Raw genomic sequence first — 15,061 nt, forward strand, 5'->3', positions numbered from 1 at the left:
TTTTTAGCACGGAAAATGTTCACGGAAGAAACTGACATCAGCACATATGGGAAGGGCTTATATGGAGTCTGTCGGCATCACATCTGGTGGACGGTGTCGCTCAACGTCCTCTACAGATGCGCAGAGGTACTGCTGTAGAAAATTTTCCGGATCCAGTCTGGAGCCTGGGGATAATTCAAAGGAAAGGAATCTGTGGCTAGATCCTGTCTCTACCAGATAAGGGGCTACTGAAGGTAGGTAACATTCTTTTATTCACCTTCTCCTCCCAGTGGTTTACACAGTATTGTTGACTTATTTTTCATGAGCTAGAAAATAAGATAAAAGAATTGCCATGATTGGTACTGCTGTTCTCAGAGAGGAGCCCAAAACTGCTCCAAGGAAAACATACATTCGGCGACTTTTATCATAGATTATACATATACTCAAACAAATCCTATTGCCAGAGACATCATAGGGAGGGGAAAATGTTATTGTGGCACAACATTTGAAGGAGTAGAATAGAGACAATATTCAGACATGTACAGATAGTGATAGAGAGACAATCCTTGAAATCAACTGATTGTGGTCCGTAGATATGTGAATACTTTTTCAGTGCTTGGAAAATATAATGTCAGATATATGAAAGGAGATTTGTATTGTGTCCTATCGTGACTTGCTGTGATCGTGGTTATGAATGGGAGGCAAAACCGAGGGAGAGAGGACTAGGATTGGGTTTTCTTTCTTTCTATTTTATTCTTTGTTCTATGTTTGGTTAACTGTCCTAGATGACTATTGTGGACCGTAGCACTGAAGTGTTTGAGTAAATGATGATACCATATTTGATGTTCATGAACTATAATGTAAGTAATCAACAAAGAGTTTTTGTGAAACAAAAAAAGATGAAAGAGAAATCATGTTTCTCAAAGACTTACCTAGAGGCACAGGACATTTGAAATGTAGTTTAAGTTATTTACAGTTCTGCAGAAAATAGTTTTAAAAACGCCAACTGAACTGGAATGTGCAATCCGTATACCCTAAATCATTTATAGCCTCATTTACAATATGGCAGGCGGCCTGCCATCCATCAAGGTCTTAAAAGAAATTACCTACACCACCTTGGCTAGACTACTGCCAATCACATTTATAGATCTCTGATGGCCCTCTGAAAGTTTGCTGATCAGATAACGTGTTTCAGGCAGCTTCTCAGCAGAAAAAAACTAAAAATAATAATGCTTGAGGCGTAATACCATGTCCGACAAACTTTAAATCAGGCCCTATATTTTTTCAGCCCCTTTTGATTATTTCCTGTAAAGCAGTCCTTGGAAGAGACATCACATTATAATTATTAGACTCATTTATTGAAGTTTACATCTGAATACCCCAAAGTTGCTGTAGATTAATTATTTATCTGGAATGTAAAATTTCAATATTCTAGACCTGTTAGTGCTCTACAGTGCAAGTATCATAGACACAGATTTATTTTGTATGTTGAGAGTAAACAGAAATTAGTGGAGCAATTCGTTATGGCATGTTCAAGGTACACAGCCAATGAAACTGGTCCATGTTTGTTTATGTTTATGTTTGTGAGATTTATAAAGCACATGGCTGTCCAAGGGCTTCCCAGCGCTACCGAGAGAGGACACAGTGTAGAAGATTATTGTAGAGGCTGGAGCTTAAGGAAACAACCACGTCTTGAGTTTTTTCCTGAACCTTCTCTCCTCTCTGATCAGATGGGTTCAAATGGATTCAATATCATGGATTTAATCTTTATAGTTTTTGTTTTCATATTGCAATTAGTGTATTAATGTGTTGCCCTTAAAAAATATTGCAATTATTCTGTGAAAAGAACATGCTTGTTTTTAACACTTAAATTATACCACATGTAAAAATTACAACGGGAATTGATACATACGCAGGTTCCATTTTAAGATCATTTTTATAGATCTCTTTGAATAGTGGAAATCAGTGGTATTTTGGTCCATCTCCAGAAGCATTCATGAGATTATTCTTGTACTACAAATTCAATTATCCCTAATCTTTCTAAATGAAAATGTGTTCATTTGTTCACAAAGGGCACTTGTGGTATCCAGAAATGTGGCTTGGGAAAATGTTGGAAGATGCTTGGTGAAAAAAGCAATGGATATTTTGAATAATTTTGCTAACATCCTGCTTTTGCATTGTATTAAATAAACTACCTGTACTCTTTTCAGACACAAATTATATTATCATTCTGCATGATTTTGCTTTCACTTAAGATTCTACTTCAGAATGGCTAAACAGTGGACAGACTATATGATCATTTTGTAACACATGCTAGGTTTAGCTGAATACTTTATAAATAAATGCATCTATGATGAGTATTGATTGGCTAAAGATTTTTTTCTCTGTACTGTAGAATAGATTTTATAATCATACTCATTCGTTGTCTTTTCCAGTGCATGCTTACCACATTGATACCAAAAATGAGTACATTGAAGAACATAAACACATTTGGTGCATGTTATTTTCACGGTCATAAATAAAATGGTGCGTTGAGTCGCAATTACAACCATTTTCAAAACTATTCAACAAATAATCAGTTTTGTCATGTTCCTTATAATTTTCACTTTAACATTTTGGGAAGATGCCACTGAGCATGTGAAAAACATCAGAATTTTAATAACATGTATTTGTATTCTGTTAACATGGCTGCTGTCCGGTGGATAGTCCAGTACTATTTTGTACATGTCATTTTCTCCTATTGTTTACTTCCTGCTCATCGGGGCTAAAATCTTAAATAAAGTAGCAACGTAACATTTGTAACACCAATAGTTTTGCTCCAGTATTATTCATTTTGCAGTTTGTTACAAACATAAACATAATGTAAACATCAGTCTTCTCGATTTCTTTAATTTTATGAAGCTATGGGACCGACGTCATACCAATGGAATCTGTTTGCTGCTCTCGTATTGTTTTCTCTGGTCGAATGCACATTGCCAGTCTCTGTAGGCAGGGAATAAAAGCAAAGTAATAAAATTAGGTGTTATTATTAAATATAATCGTGCTAGTTCTTTGATCATGCACTTTTGTGCTACTACTATGCAGTAGACAGGGTTCATGAAAACAAATGGCACATATTTTCAGAGAATATTTAGGGCCCTGTTGAGAGTGTGGGTGGTAATTGAAAATCCTCAGATTTCTGAAGGAACTGCTAAATCTGGTGGACATTCGACATTCAATTGGCAAACGTCCCTATGCCATAAGGATAGTATGGTGGAGGAAATTTTGTATGTGGATTGTCTGATTTAACCATTCTTCTACAAATCAAAGGATTTTTTTTTTCCTGCCCAGGAGTTAATCAGCTCTGAAATTTTTACATTGTGACAGTGATTAGAAGAGAGATGTTCTTTAAATGGTAGTGGTTGTTGAACTGCTGAATAAGTAAACATATTCTGATAAATACTTCTAACTGCAGATTCATCATCTTTTGTATATTCTTTTGGCGTCAAACTGGTTCCAGGATTCTTCAGGCAGCACACCTGTGTGCTGGTAGGTGGAGTCATATTGCTCAGTGCCAACATAGATACTCTCCGGAAAGTGATGTGTGGACTTGCATATAAGCGCCACCCAGGCGCGACGACCTGAGATCCTTTCTGTCCATGCCACCATACGCGGATCCAGGGCTACCCTTGGTCTCTTCACAAGACTACTTGAAAAATTTTTTTGACATTCTAATACCAGTGTGTAAGGGAAAATGTGGCCCCCTAGAATGACAAGAGTTCAAGCTTTGTAAGTATTGTCGCAAGCAAATGTGTGTCATGGATCCCCACAGATTTGTCTTCGGTATTGGACCATGACTCTAAGATTTGCAGTGAATGTGCCTTGATGAGTCCGAAGGCAATCCAGATCCGTGAGGTGAAGCTTTATATCTTCAAGCACCAGAAGACTCCATGCCATGACCAGTTGAAGTCGAGCTTAAGGTCCTGTTCCCGCTTCTGAAGTCGTTCCTGCAGCAGATCTTCACCCCTGTCGAAATCATTGGGTAAGACAAAAAAGAAGCAGAAGAAGTCCAAGTGAGACTTTGCCCCTTCCTGCCAATCTTGACCTCCTGAGAAGGGGTGAGGGTGTAAACATGTCTCTTGGTCACCTCGATATCCTTCGGAGCAGATTCTAACTTTAGTCCCTTTGCAGCCTGAGTTCTTGGGTCCCCCAATGACACTGCAACAAATCCATGAGTTCTGTGAAGGCATGCTGCATATGTTTGGCACGATGCCTGCCCCTCTGGTGCACCTGGGGACCCAAGTGAACTGCGAGGACCAACAACTGGGTCTCCGCTGGAGGGTCCACCCTCGGCACCAAGTGGAACCTCTAAACTCTTTTCAGGTCCTACACTAGGTTCAGTTCTGACATTGGTCTTGGTGTAACACACATTCCAAACTCTGATGCATCAATACAGATGCTGATGCAGTCCATGGCGGATGACAAAATGCAAACGATAATGCTATCCGAATCCAAGCTGACTCAGCTTTAACTATGACTAAGGCCATGTCTTGATCCCACTGGACCACAGCATTTCTGTAACCCATCGGACTATGACACTTTGCCCTTGCCTCAAGGAAGAGTACAAATGATCAGCAATCTTTTTGGCATCTATTCTGATAAGGACCTCTATGATGGAGGGGATGTGTTTGCTCATCCATACACTGAAGGCAACTGGTGTGATAAACTCCAAGAGGTCAGTGGTCTGGATACTTCTGCAGACCCTGGACCAGTTACTGAGGAAAGTGCCTCCTTTGCAGTTGAAACCAATGTTTTCACCAAAGTCCTACACCTTGGGCAGACCACTACTTAACCCGTTTCCTTTTAATGAGGCCCTCAAGAACACCCTTCTTTGGAGATGAGTAAATTGATGTCCCTGACTGCCAGTAAACAGAAAGATAGTGAGGTGCCACTGCCCTGCCCCTGATGACTCGGCTTTGCTAACATAGCAAGCGACCCCAGAAGTGGAAACTGGAAGAAGGACGGAGGCTTTCGTCCCATACTAGACTTTCCTCCTGTCAATTACTTTTTGCAGAGTTCAAGATGCTCAGCCTGCCTCAGGCATTGTCTGCCCTCGACCCTCAAAACTAGACGGTAGCATTGGGCCTGCAAGACGCTTATTTGCACATCCACATCCTGCAGGCCCACATGCGTTACGTGTGGGCCTGCAGGTGGGGCAGGAGCACTTTTAGTTTGCTGTGCTCTTCTTTGACCTCACCAGTGATCCTCAGGTGTTCATGAAAGTTGTGTGGTTCCATTCTTCCCCTACTTCAGTGATTGGCTGAGGATGGCGGGATCACCCCATCATTGGGGTTCACTATCAACGTGCCAAAGTCACACCTGAGTGCTTCCCAGATGCTCTCCTTCATTGGAGCTATTTTGGACGCTGTGCAGTTTCATGCCTTTACCCCGCAGCAGAGAGTTCAGGACATTCAGACTATGATGCCGATGTTTCAGCCTCTGCCTTGCATCTCAGTGAAGATGTGTCTGAAGCTTTTGGATCATCTAGCCTCCTGCTGGTAAAGCATGCCGGCGTGCAGATGAAATACTGAGCTGGAAATTTCGAACTACAGAAATATCGAGTCCTGAATATCGTCAGTGAGAAATATCGACAGCAAGAATTTTGTGTTAAAGAATATCGATTTGAAGGTAAGAAATATCGGTTTTAAAAATATAGAAGTCAATAATATCGTTTGCAAAATTATGGTTGTTTAAAATATCGATTTTTTAATTAGTGGTATGTATTTTAGTATAAATTTTAAATGTATATGATGTATTTTTTTGTATAAGTATTATTTATGTTTTTTAATATATGTGTGAAATGTTTAGTAGTTATCATTTTTTTTAAAATTAAATGTTGCATTTTTTAGTTCCGTAGCGGGTTATGGGTTTATAGGGGAATAGGGTGGGAAGTAATTTAATTATAATAAATTAATGATATTTTTCTATTTATTAATATTTATTTAATTGAGATTGTATAGTGTTAATTGTGGCATGTAATTGTTTTAAATTAATTATTAATTTGTTAATATTAACTTAATTAATAATTAATTAATTAATAATTAAATATGGAAATTGTTTCATTAATTTTAGGTGCGGGTTGTGGGGTTTATAGGTGTAAAGGGTGGGAAGTTAATTAATTTTTATGTGTTTAAATTTGTTTTTTAATTAATAATTTATTTAATTGATAATTATGTTAATTGTGGAAGTACATTTTATTTTTAATTTAGATGTGGGTTGTGAATTGTGTGGTGTTATAGGGTAGGATGTAAATAAAATAAATGTATGTAAATAATTTCTAACTAAAAATATTTGTTTGAAAAATATTTTTATATTTTATTTAATATAATATTTGTTGGTATTTGTGATATGTATTTAACATTATAATTTTGTATTTTAAATTCATAATATTAAAAATATTTGTATTTTAGTTTTTAACATATTTATATATTTTTTTAAATGTATTTTGTTTTTCAAATATTCTTTGTAGTTGATATTTTGTTTATTTTCAGTTTTCAATTGGCTGTAGCGGGAATAGTAATATGTTTCCCTCTGCAATCCGATACTTTCCCTACTGTTAGACTTACTGGAGTGGGAATAGTAATTTTTACGCCTCCTCTATCCAACACTTTCCCTACTGTTGCAATCATTGGAGTCGGAATAGTAATTTTTACCCCTCTGCTATCCAACACTTTCCCTACTGGTGCACTGACTGGAGTGGGAATAGTAGTTTTTACCTCTCTGCTATCCCACACTTTCCCTACTGTTGCACTGACTGAAGTAGGAATAGTAATTTTTACCCCTCCTCTATCCAACACTTTCCCTACTGTTGCACTCATTAGAGTCGGAATAGTAATTTTTACCCCTCTGCTATCCAACACTTTCCCTACTGGTGCACTGACTGGAGTGGGAATAGTAGTTTTTACCTCTCTGCTATCCCACACTTTCCCTCCTGTTGCACTGACTGAAGTAGGAATAGTAATTTTTACCCCTCCTCTATCCAACACTTTCCCTACTGTTGCACTCATTGGAGTCGGAATAGTAATTTTTACCCCTCCGCTTTCTAACACTTTCCCTACTGTTACACTCACTCGAGTGGGAATAGTAATTTTTACCTCTCTGCTATCCAACACTTTCCCTACTGTTGCACTGACTGGAGTAGGAATAGTAATTTTTACCCCTCCGCTATCCAACACTTTCCTTACTGCTGCACTCATTGGAGGGGGAATAGTAATTTGTACCCCTCTGCTATCCAACACTTTCCCTACTGTTACACTCACTAGAGTGGGAATAGTAATTTTTACCTCTCCGCTATATAACACTTTCCCTACTGTTGCGCTTATTGCAGTGGGAATAGTCATTTTTATCACTCCACTATCCAACACTTTCCCTACTGTTGCACTCATTGAAGTGGAAATAGTAGTTTTTGCCCCTACGTTATCCATCATGTTCCCTACTGTTGCACTCACTGGAGTGGGAATAGAATTTTTTACCTCTTTGCTATTCAATATTTTCCCTACTGTTGCATGCATTGGAGTGGGAATGGTAATTTTTACCCCTCCGCTATCCAATACTTTCCATACTGTTGCACCTATTGGAGTGGGAATAGTAATTGTTACCCTTCCGCTATCCAATACTTTCCCTACAGTTGCACTAACTGGAGTGGGAATAGTCATTTCTACCTCTCTGCTATCCAACACTTTCCCTACTGTTGCACAGACTGGAGTGGGAATAGTAATTTTTACGCCTTTGCTATCCAACATTATCCCTACTGTTGCACTGACTGCAGTGGCAATAGTAAATGTTATACCTCCGCTATCCAACACTTTCTCTACTGTTGCACTCACTGGAGTGGGAATAGTAATTTTTACCCCTCTGCTATCCAACACTTTACCTACTGTTGCGTTGACTGGAGTGGGATATTTAAGTTTAAATATTTTTAAATAGTTAAATGTTTTGATGAATAATAGATTTTTTTTAACATACATTTTTGTTATTGGTATATGTATATATATATTTATTTGTTACATTTTTATATATTTTTAAAATTATAAAATACATTTAAATTAATAGTTTATTGGTTGTTTTACAGTAAATATATATAATAATTATAATATATGTGTGTTTAACGTTTTCAAGTTAAGTTTATTTGTTAATTTCGTTAAAATGTATACTAAATCTATTTATTTGTTTTAATTAAGTTTATTATTTAATATATTTAATATTTATTATGTTATTTTATATATATAAAATACGATATTTTTTACATCTATGTTATGACATTGATATTTTTTTTCTGATATTTTTGTACTTACTTTTATAAATATAGGATGTTGACATTTGTGACATCTATATTCATGACTCGATATTGTGGTAAGGGGATGTTTTGGGTGTCTATGTTTTGTCAGTGAACCAAGCATGCCAAGTGGCATATAGGGTTCTGCAGTGGGATCTGAAGCCCCAGTGGGCACAACATCAAGGGGATCTGTCTATGTCCAGATTTCCTAAGAGACTGCAAAAGAGCTGCAGTGGTGGCTGCTTGAATGCGTCTAGGTCAGCGGCACACCCCTCTCCCTGCCTAGCCTAGAGATAACAATGGTGACTGATGCATCACTTCTGGGTTAGGGCGGCCATCTGGGAGAGGTGGAGATCAGAGGCATCTGGTCTCTGGCAGAGGCCTGCACCACACCAGCCTCCTGGAGTTGTGATCCATTTGCTTGGCGTTGAAAGACTCCTGCCATCCATCAATGGGAGACTGGTGTAGAGGTACAGGGACAACAAAACTGCTATGTGGTTCTGCAACATGCAGGGTAGGATGAGGTCGTAGGCCCTGTGTCAGAAGATGCTACGCCTCTGGAAGTGGCTGGAAAACCAGGGGAATTTCCTACTGGCTGACCACCTGACAGTATCTTTCAATGCAAAGGCAGACAAACTCAGCCGCTGATGTCTAGCAGATCACGGATGGCAGCTACACCCAGAGTTGCTGCAAGGTCTGTTATGTGAATGGGGCAAAAACTTGGCTCGATCTCTTCACCTCCTCCGAGAACGTGCAATGTGAGCATTTTTGCGTGTTCGAGTACCAAAGATAGCTCTGTCTCCGAGAAGCATTCTGCCTAGAGAGGAGTTTGGGTCTCCTGTATGCCTTTCCGTACCTACCCCTCCTGATCCGATTTCTGAAGAAGATTGGGAACAACCGGGCCCAAGTCATACTAATGGCACCAGATTGGCCAAGGAGAGTCTTTTACCCAGAACTCATGGGTATGAGCATTTGTCCTCTGATCAAGCTGCTGCTTCAGTTGGACCTTCTGTAGCCGCACCACAGGATTCTGCACCCGGGCCTATGCAATCTTCATCTCTATGCTTGGAATTTGAGCAGCAGCACTTGACTTTATTCAACCTTCTGCCCAAAGTAGCTAATGTGATTCTAGCAGCCAGGCATCACTGTGCAAGTTCAGTATACCCTACTGTTGAAACAAGTCTCTGGTTTAGTGCGGTACTCGGCATGTTGACCCACTTCAAGCCAAACTATCTGAAGTGTTGCTCTTTGTGTTGTCTCTCACCCAGCATGGACTTGCATTAGACAAAGTTGAAAGGTATTTGCTGACTTTTTCTTCTTTAGTTAAATCACCTCTGGTGATGTGTTTTTTTAAAGGACTGCAACATTTATTTCTGCCTACATCCTTCATGATGTCCCGCACATTACTAATGTGTACACCCTTTGAACCACCGCACAGCTGTTCACTGCGGTTTCTTATTCTGAAGACAATTTTTCTTGTTGCATAACATCGGAGAGGCATGTGAGTAAACTGTAAGTCCTCTTTGTCATCCCGCCGTATACAACATTCTTCCCAGACAAGGGTTGAGGGCCGAGATTTTGTTCTCCCGAAAGTGGTAACTCATTTTGGTGTCGGCCAAAACATCACAGTCCCAGCATTTTTCACTCATTGGCTCGATCCAAAAAGAGCCATTAGCTTCTATATTGATTGTACTAGGGGACATCAATCATGTTGGTGATCATCTGTTCGTTGGATTCGCCGAAGCGAAGAAGGGCAGAGCAGTGCTGAAAAGGACAATTTCTGGCTGGATCATTCCCTGCATCAAAACCTGCTATGCACTGGCTAAGAAGTAGCCCCTAAAAAGCTTGCAGGTTCCTTCCACCAGTGCTAAAGCTGCTACCACAGTGTTGGCACCAGGAGTGGCTGTTCGGGACATTTGCTAGGCTGCTACATGGGCATCACTCTACACGTTCACTAAGCATTACCTTCTGGACAGCCAGGTCCAATGGAAAGGGAACTTTTCCCGCTCGGTCCTGCAAGACTTTGGTTTCAGCAAGTTCCCAGATTCACAACTTGGAGGGTACTGTTTTCGTATCCATTCAAAAGGTGAGGAATTTGCGGTTATTAGTATCCATCGGAAGAACAAGTTGCTTACCTTTGGTAGAGCTGTTTCTGATGGATACACTATCTATCTGCAGATTTCTCACCAACCCTCCCACCTCCCCATTGTGTGAACTGGACACTTTTCCTTCTAAAAAGGTCTGAAGTCTACAGATCTGCACACTGGTCAGGACCAATCGGCTATTGAGATCTCCATCCTTGGCACAGACAGCCTTTACATCAATTGATATCACCATACTTGTGTGGCACTTATGTGCCACACGATGCCATCTACTGGCATACATGGCTCCTTCTTGAAGCATTCTTGATGCAGTGTGACGCCTGGGACATATAAAAAATGTGAGGATTCTGCAGTCAGAGTATCCACAGAGAGAGTGTTACCTAAGGTAATTAACTTGTTCTTCACAGATGTTGGTGACCCAGAATCTTTTCAGGCTTTTTCAGTGATTTGTTTAATTAAAAATATAGTGTGAGTTTTATAACAGAAAGCAATACTGTGGACAGGATTGTGCGTTAAAGAAGCAGTGAGGGATGTTGACCTATCTCACTCATTTCACCTGACTAACAGTTGACTTTTCTGTCACGAATACATCATCCACTAAGAGTTATTCTACAGTTTGTTTCGTGGATAAGATATTGTACGATAGTGATTTGGTATATGTTTTTTTTTAAATGTTTGGTATCATGCCTCGAACACAAACATCCCAAATAGTACTTCCAGTGCATTGGTGAGAATTGTCTTTGTGCACAATATTAAACAAATAATGATTAAACAGAAATTCAGATTTTTCAACCCTTCTTGTTTGCCCTGAAAATTACAAATAACTAAGGATCTAAATATATAGTTGAAGCATGCCGTACCTGTTTCAGAGATCCAGGAGTCCATACCAGTTTGTAAACCATGTATAAGGGAATGCAGATAAAAGATGAAGCTCCTATGAGGAATCCTACGTAGATAGTCCAGTCTGGGTATTGATAGTCAAACAGCATAAGCGGTGGCTGATCCAGAAGGGAACTCACAATTATAAACTGCAAAACATAATAAAGAGTAGGTGCTCTAAGAATAAATCCCGTTACGATAAGAATGATTGTTAAAATCAAAATAAAAAGTAGTTGCTCTAGTAGAGGTCTCTTGAGAATCGCGCAATTGCAGATTTAGCAATTCAGCACCGTTGAACAGTGAAATATAGGTTGTTTCGGATGTTCCCAATGGCTCAGCCAAAAGAAAGACCTCTGCTGCAGGCTATACGTTCTGTTCACTGTCTGCCTCTAAGCCTTTTGAGGCTTTTGCCTGCCCTATGAGGCAGCACGGAGTAGGTAGGTCAAACATGTTAGATAGTGGGGCAGGGCAGCTAAGAAAAAGTAGGTGGTAGTTGAGTTGTGTGGGAAAAAAGAAAGTGGAGGGCTTGGAGGAAGAACTGGCAGTGTAGAGCAGGCTGCTAGGCCAGTGGGTGGACAGGGTGGAGACGAAAAGCCAGACTTAGAATAGAGCAGGGCACAGAGACGTGGTGGGATGGGAAGAATAAGCTAAGGAATGGGGGAATCATAATTGAGTTTTTTAGTGGAGTGGAGTGAAGAGTAGGATAGAGAAGACGATAACACCATGGCGTGGAAGGAAATTGGGGTGACAAGGAAAATGAGTAATGTAGGAATGGCTAAACAGAGAGCAGGAAGGCGAGTCTAATGAAGACAAAGGTTGACGGGGTGTAGGTAGCAGTGGTGCTGCAAGGAGGCAGGATAGGACCATGGTCGAATGGATGGAAAACGAGAGCAGATACTAAGAATGAAGCACGGAAGATGAGTGATGGGATAGAGGCATATAGCTTTATTGTCCACTGCTAGAGGGCAATAAAACTTTAAATGCCATTTCACCATCGGCCCATGCCCATAATGTGTTAGTGGGAAATTTTCTTTTTCCATGCAAAAGTGGACAATCACTTTCACTTTGCTGCTTAGCACTTAGAAAGGAATGTTTAAATAAATAGATTGCTCATAGTGCAGTGTATACCTATCAGTGTGCAGGACTGCTTACGATTCTGCATCATAACCCCCTGTTCATTTAAAGAACTATCACTGAGCAGTAAATGCTGGAGTGAGGCAGAGGGATGTAAAGGGGAGGAGTGATCGTATTGGCGTATTTGTAAGCTAATCTTATTATTAACCTTACGATCTCTTGCCCGTGGCAATAGAGCAGAGGAGTGGCTGACTGCGTAAAGTTTCTTTTAGATCAGGTAAAAAAAGATCAGGAAAAGGTACTGCTCCAGAAAGTATATACTATTCCTCAGCGTGGATTCACCCTTCCATCTTTGTGCTAGTCAAATGTTAAAATTAAGTGCAGATTGAGTGAGAATAACACTATGGCCCTGATCATGAGTTCAACGTCACTGGGATTACTGGGCTAACAGTAAATTCACTTGCAATTGTAATATTTCTCTGTGGTAATCCACACCAGTACCATCCAATTATGAGTTAAACCCCCTGGAAAGCGGAATTACTGTGTTGGACCCATATTTCTGGTATTAAAACCGCATTGAATTCCCAGTTCCCTGGAGTTTAATGCATACATTGAACACCCTGATCTGAGCAGATGGTAAATATATGCATGAACCTTTGGCCAGGGTGGGGGGTGAGGCAGTAGTTGGGGAGAGTGGGGGAAGAGGAAAGGTCATTTATGATAGGGAGGATCACTGTATGCTCCAATCAGCAAAAAAAGGTGAATGAGGTGTGGCTGCTTCAGCAGGAGAAGGCTCCTGATTTTCATTGGTTGCTACAGCATGCCAGGTCCTCACAACTAATTTGCAGAAAAGCAGGAGGTGGAACCGATGGGACAGGGCTGGGCAGGTACTTTCTTCATAGGCAAGAAGGCCTTTTGGGGTGGGTGCAGTTGTTTCAAGGGGGGAATGCACATATACTTGCAGGTGCAGTCTTATGTGAGTTACTGGCATGTGAGACACATTCTGTCCCTTGGAGACAGTATCACATGTGACTGTTTGAATGAAAATGAGAATCTGAAATTTGGGGACCAAATACGTAGACAGAGTAAATGAGAAAAGCTGGTATTCAGGAGGAACAGTTATTTTCCAAAATTGATAAGCTTGTTTAGGTTGAAACCAGACTATCAATCATAAAATCAAAAGGTGCTATTTAGTCACAAAATGTTTTGTTTTGTTAGGAAATTTCAAGCTGGTGTTTATTCACGCAATTATTGCATTTCCATAATGTATCTTAAATTATTTGGCACAAATAGAAAGAACTGGACTATTTCACGAACTCCCAGTCAAACCTGTGTGTGATAAGTTTGGCTTTTAGTTAATGAATTTGAAAATGGTGCATCTAAATACACAATTTGCCACATTTTTTTCAAAATTGTTCCTTATGGCTCTACTTACTACATGTAACCTGTGAGAAATTGACATATTGGTTCCCTTTCTGCTCTATTTGCAAGTGGTATATTCATGTATGAGTTAGACTGTTAAAAAGTGTGTGAATATCCACAGTATAATGAGTGGGTGGAAGTACCCACCAGTCAATTCCTGACTCACTCCCTGCCCCTCCTCTCGGAATGCCTGCTAGTGTGATCTGAAAGTACAGCTCTGAACTTTTGTGACTCTAACAAACTTTACACACGTGTAAATTACAACAGACATTTGCGATAAGCTGAGTGACCCAACCAAAAATTCAAAGATCACTTAAACAAAAGTATGAGTAACTAGAAATAAGTGCCATCATAGGAGATCAATCTGCTTTTATGTGCCCTCAACCCTAACTATAACAGTCAATGAATATTTTCTTCAAGTACAATCTACATTTATTTTATGTAAAGCAGGTTTAAACATGTTTAAAGCCGCCTTTTAATGAGCATTTGTTTTTGTTCCATTTTATTATACAAAATATGTGACAGATAAAAATACACAGCACTTCCTTTACTACATGGAGCACAGAATTAGTAGTAGTATATACATAGGACATTTGCACTTGTGCGTTATTTCCCCTAGAGCTGTGGTTTGCGTAGGCATACCACCTCTTGGTAAATTTGAAACTTGGTTTTAGTGGCGCACTCCTTGATTCATCAATGTACTTTATATTGATCTGACCATCCCTTTCAAAATGTTTAGCGTGTTACACAGTATTTGGGGGCTGCCAGTCCTCCATTCTGACAATTCGAGGAATGTTTAAGTAAACGTGTACCTGAATAACTGTGTGCGCAGCAGTGCATATCTCAAATTATTTCACTTCAAACTATTCATACTGTTACGCATTACAATCAAGTAATTATGAAACAACTTATTTCAGTTGTAATTGCATCATATACAGGTTTGATGGACAAACAAATAATTATATACTTTAACAAAAAATTATGAAACAATTTTTTTGCTACATAGCAACCAAAATACAAAATATATTGTAGCAAAATAAATAGTTACAGACGTTTTTGTTAAAGCACATAATTATTTGTACATGATTATTTGTTTGTCCAACAAACCTGTATATGATGCAGTTACAACTGAAATAAGTTGTTTCATGATTACTTGATTGTAATGTGCGTAACAGTATGAAAAGTTCGAAGGGAAATACTTTGAGATATACACTGGTGTGCACACAGTTATTCAGGTACACGTTTACTTGAACATTCATCGAAATACAACCTCTTGGTGCCTGGTTGTACT

The 15,061-nt window shown here is 39.4% G+C and overlaps 1 protein-coding gene across 1 annotated transcript in view; it reads right to left on the minus strand.

Moving 5' to 3' along the window:
• Positions 1 to 1,320: 1,320 nt before the first annotated feature.
• LOC146783944 (sodium-dependent serotonin transporter-like) overlaps positions 1,321 to 15,061 on the minus strand; it is a 733,782-nt gene continuing 720,041 nt past the window's right edge. The window contains exons 12-13 of the mRNA XM_085633563.1: positions 11,256 to 11,423; positions 1,321 to 2,961 (exon numbers count right to left, since the gene is read on the minus strand). Coding sequence (XP_085489689.1) covers positions 2,881 to 2,961; positions 11,256 to 11,423 — 249 coding nt within the window. The 3' untranslated portion in view covers positions 1,321 to 2,880. The remainder of the gene's footprint in view (positions 2,962 to 11,255; positions 11,424 to 15,061) is intronic.

Source organism: Triturus cristatus, chromosome 11 (genome assembly GCF_964204655.1).
Source record: "Triturus cristatus chromosome 11, aTriCri1.1, whole genome shotgun sequence".
Taxonomy (NCBI): Eukaryota; Metazoa; Chordata; class Amphibia; order Caudata; family Salamandridae; genus Triturus; species Triturus cristatus.